We start from the raw sequence: 8,405 nt of genomic DNA on the forward strand, positions 1-8,405 counted from the left end.
CTTCTTGAGGACACTCCGATAATTAAAGAGGCAAGAGGGATTTAATAAATGTTTTGGCTCTGCTGCAGTTGATACAGTGACCTGTCTGCAAAATGATCCCCGGCTATATGACAACTCTGACAGCTCATGATTATAGCTGGATATGTGAAGTAAGAAGATGGTATAACACTAATCTGGCTGAATAACAGCACTGTGTCACTGAGCATGCCAATAGCTGTAAGCCTGGTTGATCTGAAGGCAAACCTGCAGCCACACCTCCCTAAGCCCTCAACGATGCATGATGTGTTGCTCATGTTGTCAGCTGTTGCAGTTTGCGGATGGCCAAGTTTACACAAAATCTCTTTTCGCTAGTTTCTTGATAAAAAATAAAAATTACTTCATTCTTTGATTCATTTCCATTGGAGCATTAACACAGCCTTGCCATTGTGCATCCGCTTAGAAAAAAAGCTTTATCCTTGTCTACCCTGCACAACCCTTTAAAGCCAGTAGCAACAAAAGCTAATGAAAGGTCAAGCCCGGCCTGTCTGTTCAATATATTCTGAATAATCTTGGTTGCTCCATTACCTCTCAACAAGTCTTACAGACACCTGAAGTAAACCCACCCCCTGCTGTGCTTTTCCTTCATCTATGGCCCCCATCAACCTGCCCTGTTGCAAATTACCAAACAAATGAACCCTTTCGCTGGAGACAAATGAGGAAAAATAGTCTTTGAAGAGGACCATTTATTCAAATCCCACCTGACAGTGCAAAATCTCTGATCCCATTTCTCTCCTTGAGCGCATGTGGCACAAAGAAGTCAGGCAAAGAGAAGTAGAATCACATCAGGCATTTCTCCGGCTTTTAAATGACATTTTCCTATGCGTCAGTGCTAATATCTTCAAGAGGCAAGCTCATATATCCATACTGAAGGATGCAGGCAGAATTAAGAGAAGAGATGCAATCAAATAAAGCCCGAAGAAAGAAAAGCATCAAAGTCTTCAAAGTCGCTTTGCACTGTTTATTAACACTGCACGGCAAAGTGCAGTGTCTTAGCCAGGCTGTTTCTTTTCTTCCACTAAAACTCATGTATCAAGGTCACATATAAAATCTTTGCTTCTTTGTTCAGTTTTTATTTTATTTATTTACTTTTTTGTGCATCTCCTCTCGAGAACTCTCTGGTGAAAGCGAATGATTTGTGACTAAATAACTAGAACATTAACTGTTGTCCTTGTAAATAAAACAGCAAAGACTTTATGATGGTCTGGATATGAGACTGAACTATAAGTCTTGCTCTGGGATGAGACGTAGAGGAGAGAGTTATTCTGGCAGCTTTTACCCAACTGCAATCCTTCAAAAGTTAACCCCCCTGAGTTTACCTCCATCGCTTCACAAGCACACCCCTGCAATGCTGCCATGAAGCTAGACACACTTTAAGGTCATTTTCCCCATGTCTAATTTTACCCTTGGGTGCGCTCGAGTAGAGCTCATAAGAGCAGCCATCATTTTAAACACTTGTTTCAGTTGCTATTTCTTTCTCAGTTTATGTGCCTTCATTCTGAGATGATGGAGTGCTAATGAACAGACAGGCAGATGCATTTTGACTGAGGTCCTTTTGGGGTTTTCTCAATGGCCTTGGGTCTGGGACATTACTTTATCTGAACTCCACTTGAGTTCAGGCGCACTGTAGGGCAGGGGCACAGTCAGGCACATGGGTAACAAATGAGCTGCATCACTGTGTTAAAGGCAGTCTAGTAGACTGTGTAAGATCCCATCAGGTGGCTATTTGATAGACAGTGCTGAGACTAAAGGTGAAATAAAGAGCTACTGTAAATGCTAATAGCTTTAGACAAAACATGGTTGTGTCAGCACTGTGCTAAATTTAGTGCTAACCTTTGACTGGTCAGCTCTCTGCACCATAAAAGTATTGAGTTCTTACGAGCTGTAAGAGTGGCGCCAACAGATCAGAAGAGTCCTAGTAAATTTTAAATACTGCGCAGAGCACCCAGAATTTAGGAACACAAACATACCACAGTCATGGAGGGTGAGGGGGAATTTAAGCTAGCATTTTTCTTCATATTATAATTTTTATATAAGCAAATTAAAGGAGAATTATGGGCTGTATGTCCCGATCCCAAAAAATGAAGGCCAACAATTATTTTATTATTTCTTTGGGGCATTTTAATTCATTTATGTAGTTATTTTTTTTTCCACTTAGTTTCATTTTTGGGGGGCTGTTGTAGCCCTCCATAGAAAGATTTCCATTAATGTTGAAGTAAATGAGTAGCTCATTTAACCCACTTATTTTACTTTTTCAGTGATGAAAGACGGATTGTGGTCAGTTAATTGAGAGCTTTCCAATGTAAAGTCGCTGTGAGAGCTCAGCCTGTGGGGAGCCAATCAACAGATCCTGGCAAGAGGAAATAACAAAGCCTAGAGCTGGAGGTGTTAGATCACACAAGGAAGAACAGCGCGCCATGATACTTTTGGCACATGGTTCACTCCTGATGTAGCAGTCTGAGGCTGCCTCCCTCCCGAACCAGCCGAGGTCTCATATAAAACTCTAGAGTGCCACATCAAGACCTCTATCCTCCATCAACCTGCTATGTCATCTACACTTTCAACTTTTTTGACCCTGAACAAAGGATAGATAGCACATATGAAAGTAACTCACCGTTAATGCCCGTGCGATGGTTTGCTTGGGACGAGCTGTGTCAACCAGTGGCTTTTGCCCACAAGGCGAGAGCATTCTTCACACCTGTCTGCAAGGATAAGTGGGCTTGTCACAAGCAGAGCTAATCTGTTGCAACGCTCAGTCACATTCAATCCCCCATTGGTACTCTCTGCTTGTCCTTGAATGTCGGATAGCATTGGAAGCATACTTGGGCCGCTGATCAGTCTAACCATGCTGGAAAACATGTCAATGAAGAGGAGCAGCATCTTTGCGTCTGATAGACAGCTTGGGGAACTTTTGCCCTTTGCAGTTTACACTTTTTTGTGCCCTTTAGTCCAATATTTTCCTAAAATAGACATACCTGATAGAGGTTGATCACGAGCAAATAGAACGCCATTCGAAGTCATTGTTTGTCTGAGAATTCAACTGTCACTCAAGAGGAGATATGGGAGTAATCAAAAAGTGCTTTATTTCCAAAGCCATCGACAATGAGTAAAGGCACAAGAGAGAGAACAATGATAAGAGCTAGCAGAGACATAAGGAGAGCTGTATTATAGCTTGGATAGCATTCAGAAAATGAAGTGGGTTTGCTGATGTGCTATCACTCTCATATTCACAGGAGGATCCCTGGTAGTAGGATGCTTTCAGTGTTATAAAAGACCGACATCACTGTGTAACAATAGTCAAAGAAATATGTAGAAGAAGAACAAGAATAGTTTGCAGATAGGTCAATGCAAAGTAAATCCACCCCCCAACCCCCATTTTATTGTTAGGCTTGTCCAACAGCATCGATAATAATCCTATTTAGAGTTACTGCGTACGATTGGTTTCTCCTTCACTGAATTCTTTTTCAGTGTCCTATTTGCTAATGCTCACAGAAGTACATTGTCTGTCATTAAATAAGGGTCTGATAAGATAGGAAGAAGTGATTATGACAAACTTCAACACAATAAAACTCTGCTATCCTTTTTATTTTCCTTTTGATGTAAAATCGTTGCTCTGCGCTGTATTCTTGAATAGGAAGAGTTACTTATGTGGAAATATTTCTGTGAAGGATTGAAATTATGAAGACACAGTGTTGCAGTTTCTGTTTTAGAATAACATTTCTTTCTAAAGTTGGTTTGATTGTATTAAAGCTAATGAATGCATTTTATTTCTTAAACCAAAATATAAAAAAATAAATAAGTGAAGACAGTAGGACAACAAAGTAGGACATGAAAGACAGTACACGTATGACCAATTTCAAACTCTTTTCTCGAATTTATTATGCAGCGGTCCCTCGTTTATTCGTTCTAAAAATTACGTTCTAAAAATAACCCGCACTAGGTGAAATCCGCGAAGTAGCCAAGTTTATTTTTTACAATTATTGTAGATGTTTTAAGACTGTAAAACCCCCTCACTACACACTTTATACAGTTTTCTCAGACAGGCATGAACATTTTCACACTTTTCTCTCTTGTTTAAACTCTCTCAAAGTTCAAACCTTGGTAGAAAAATAAGTCCAGTATTACAGAATGAAACCAAAGATCAAACCATGTGACGCAGATGTGTCTGTGTCAATCACGACACAGAACACAATACACAAGTTAAAAAAAAAACAACAAAAAAAAACGAAGCATGCAAAATTGCACAAAAAAAATCCGCAAAACAGCGAGGCCGCGAAAAGTGAACCGCGTTATAGCGAGGGACCACTGTGTTTAAATCTTTTATAAGAATTGTACTTGCCAAAGAATTGAATATCCCGTGATGTTCTGATCAATATTGCCATTGCTGTTCATGTGAGCATAAATGGCAACTAATATAAGCATCGCTAATGTTTCAATGTATAATTACTTCTCATTAGAAAGTATCAGTATATCATCTTTAAATGACATTGTGAGCTCTTCATCTAATAGTTACAGTGACGTGTATAATATGAATAAAAGACATAAATAAACATAGAGAAACATCAGTGAGAAGCAAACTTCTACTTTTCATCTAAATGCGAGGTTATACGATAGCGACAATGAAAACCTACAGTAGGAATAAATGTGAACTGACTACTTTACCATTTGCATTACGTAACAAACTGGCCCCTTATATCAACACATATGATTCTGTGTGTTACAGCATAGTCACTGCATCATTTCATAAGTGCTGCAAGAAGCAGCAACAAAGTGGAAAATCTGCAAAGCTTGCTAAAATAAAACCCCAAAAAACTGCCCAGTCAACACAGAGGAGCCATTTGAGCCCTTCATCTCCACACATCTATGTTTGTTTCTGTTATTGTTAGTTTGTCCACTGGAAATAAAAACAGAAACTTAACATCTTCTCATCAAGATCACTGAGATATTTTCTCCCGATCCAGTCTAAACAGATTGCTTTCATTTCCAAATGTTAGCATTAAGTGTTTGGATTTCACAATTGCAACAAAGAGGGGCTTAACCAGAAATGATGACTGCTACAAAAACACACAGAGAGATGTGCCAGGAGGACTGAATGATATCGGGGAGGGGGGGACTGACATGTTTTCAAAATAGCACCACCAAAGAAGTCGAGACAGCCTTTGGCAAAAATCTGCTGATTCAATTGAAGAATTGTTTCTTTCTGAAAGATTTATTTTCAGAGACTGTGAGACAGTCATGCTGCTCGGATGAATGCTGAATGTTGGAAGTATGGCTTGTTCATTCATGACTATGCTGTAAAGCATGTAATGAGTTGTGAGCTTCCCTGCGATTGATTAACACATTAGTCGTCTTGTCAGTATTACTTTTGAATTTAGAAAATCTCTTTTTTTTTATATATCCATCTATCCATTCACTTAACCACTTATCCAACTGTTGTTATGGGCGAAGTGCCGCCTGTCTTAGTTATCGTAGCTTGTAAAAAAATTCCCATATTCCCAGTATAACATTTAGACATCCTCTATAGGCAGAGGAGAAGGTTAGAAAGGTCAAGTGCTATATTGAAGTCTACAAAACATCCCTGGCTCTTTTGAAGGTTCTTCTTAGGGTTGCATTTCATTGTAACTTCTTTGGTAATTTTGTGACCATGTAAAGTGTTGCCTTTAAAATATGCTCGGGGTATTTGTGTCTTATTTAACAGTCAGAGTCGTTTTGAAGTCTTTTGGCCATCACAATGGGATATTAAACGCTTAAAGTGTCAGATCACGCTGCAGAAAGACATTCGCTGGGACCCCTTATCTTTGCCATTATATGCCATTTCATTCTATTGTGCTCTATTCATTGTCTGACTGCACGCTTTTCTATTTGATGGGAAAGCCATTTAAGCCAGCATGTACTTTGAAAATCGTCAGTCTTGATGTCTATTATATTTGGGATATTCATTTGTACATGCAGATAGAAAAATGCATGCTCTCATTCATTACACCAATACGGTCAAAGTAATGATGAAACATAAAACATGGCTTTTTTGCAGTAATCTTGTTTTTTTGTCTTGCAGCCAATCCCACTGGTGCTGGACCAAAGGGTTACCCAGGAACACAGGAGGTCTTCCGGGAGTCGAGCAGTACTACGGGGATGGTGGTCGGCATCGTAGCAGCAGCGGCGCTGTGCATTCTCATCCTGCTTTATGCTATGTATAAATACCGGAACAGAGACGAAGGCTCCTACCATGTAGACGAGAGTCGTAACTACATCAGCAACTCGGCACAGTCCAACGGAACCGTGGTCAAAGAGAAACAGGTCAACACAGCGAAAACCTCGAGCAAGAACAAGAAGAACAAGGACAAGGAGTACTATGTGTGATTGTCAAAGCTCTGGTCTTTGTCAGGCCAACGTAAACATTTATCAAAAAGACAAATCAGGACTTGTGTAATATAACAACAAATACAAACATTATTTAGTCACCCCCCCCCCCCCCCCCCCCCATAAGACAATGCTCTGAAAAGCTGAAAAAAAAAACATGGTAAATAAAAAAAATTAAAAAATAAACTTTCTTCAGTCTTAAACACTGGACAGAAAGTACTGAGGTTAAAAGACTGGAGGAAAAATGGGTCTGCCAACAATTAAAAATGAACTAAATACATATCTAACATGTCAGCAAAACACCATTAACCCATCTGTGACTTGTTCTTTGGCCACGATAATGTGATCGAACTCCCGTGTTTCTGGAGGAGCACAGATGCACTTTGCAAATGGAGTGACAGCATAGCAGACTTAACGTTCCATTTCCATTGCCTGTGTTTGTGTTGCTGGGACTTTTTCTAGGTAAAATGGCACAATGCATAAATAAATACATACATTAAAATATGCCAAACATTTATGAAGAGGATGAAGAGGAATTAAAAAAAAAAAAATCAATCACATGACGTTTAAGCCAGAGACGAGGAATCAGCCAAAAGTCCTCACGGTAGAGGCAGAGATGGCCTGCAAAGACTATTACCTGGCAGGCAGGGCTGCTGCAGTGCAAAGATGAGAACAGATGGCAGCTTCTCTTGAAGACTTTGGTTTAAAAGAATATGTGAGTTGTGCCAGGAAGAAATCTGGAGGCCTTCGTTTTCACATTGTGTGAACTCAAAGGAGAGACTTCGCTCAGAATCCCGCAGATGTCTCAACGGTGATCATTCAGGAGCCATGCACGCAAAATTATCTTATTACAGTACATATGTTTATATACAATACAACCACATCTATATGTGCTTTCTGGACTGTGACAAAGTGGTGTTTTATAGCCTGTTGTATAGATGATGCAAACTATAACTGCTCCTCAGCCGTTTTGGAATAAAACCTTTAAAAAAAAGGACAAAAAGAAGACATAAATGTTATTAAGTGTTGCTAGACATAGAAGATTTTATGAGGACATCTGCATTTTGTTTTTGTTTTTTCAGTTGGATAATAATTTGAATCTCTCCCTGTTTTTACATGTGTTCCTATATAGTTTTTATACAAATTCCAACCTGGACCAGTAACAGCCTAACCTGAAACCTGCACAAGCTGTTGATAGCGGAGATGTGTGACAACTTGTGTGGCTCTCTTTTAAGGATCCTGGTAGAATCACTGCCTTCCTGCTCAATCCTGACTTACATGAGTGAGAATGAAGACCTAGAATATGAGTGTTGATGATGATGATGATGATGATGATGATGATGATGGATGATGCCAGTGATAAAGATAAATTAACTTGCTGTGTGTGTGTGTGTTTTCCAAGTGGTATTATAAGATTGTCCAGTGTGCGCTTGGGATGACACAAAACCAGAGGAGAATAGCTCAAATAAGTCTCCATTTCAACTGTTCTGTGTTTGTTCTGTCATTCTGTCAGTCAATTCTGCTTTCCAGAGACCTGTACTTGGAATGAGTATGAGGAAAAATGACCATGAACTATAAATGATGATCATGAATTCTCTTTGTTTGCTCCTCTTTTTATTTCTTCAAGCATTTCATGTTCAGTTGAACTTCTTCTTGTACTCCACATCAAAATGAGTCATAAAAATGAGGGTTTTTTTTTTTTTGAAAAATCAAATGAATAAAATATGAATATATATTATAGTTCAGGATTATGTGAGTGAAACATCTCTCTCTTTTAATATCTGTGATGTTACTTAGTAATAATAGTTATTGGCAGATATGCAGGTTTTTTTCCCCACATTTGACTTGTCACATTTTTCTCAGTATGCAGCCGTATGTCTGCAAGGCTCTAAACAGATTTTGTTATGTAAAATTGGTGGAACTACTCTTCAAGCAGGAGGCTATTTGTGTGATTCATGACTGATAGTAAATGATGAAAAAGAACCTGTGAATGTGACACATCCGTGCTT

General features: G+C 39.1%; 1 protein-coding gene across 34 annotated transcripts in view; it reads left to right on the plus strand.

The window, feature by feature from the left end:
• Window positions 1-7,989, plus strand: part of LOC101465380 (neurexin-1a) — a 266,869-nt gene extending 258,880 nt beyond the window's left edge. For all 34 annotated transcript variants that reach the window (XM_076891760.1, XM_076891759.1, XM_076891762.1 and 31 more), the window contains one exon: window positions 6,092-7,989. In XM_076891760.1, the coding sequence (XP_076747875.1) occupies window positions 6,092-6,396 (305 nt within the window). In that variant the 3' untranslated portion in view covers window positions 6,397-7,989. The remainder of the gene's footprint in view (window positions 1-6,091) is intronic.
• Window positions 7,990-8,405: the final 416 nt, after the last annotated feature.

This window comes from Maylandia zebra, linkage group LG13, assembly GCF_041146795.1.
Source record: "Maylandia zebra isolate NMK-2024a linkage group LG13, Mzebra_GT3a, whole genome shotgun sequence".
NCBI classification, from domain to species: Eukaryota; Metazoa; Chordata; class Actinopteri; order Cichliformes; family Cichlidae; genus Maylandia; species Maylandia zebra.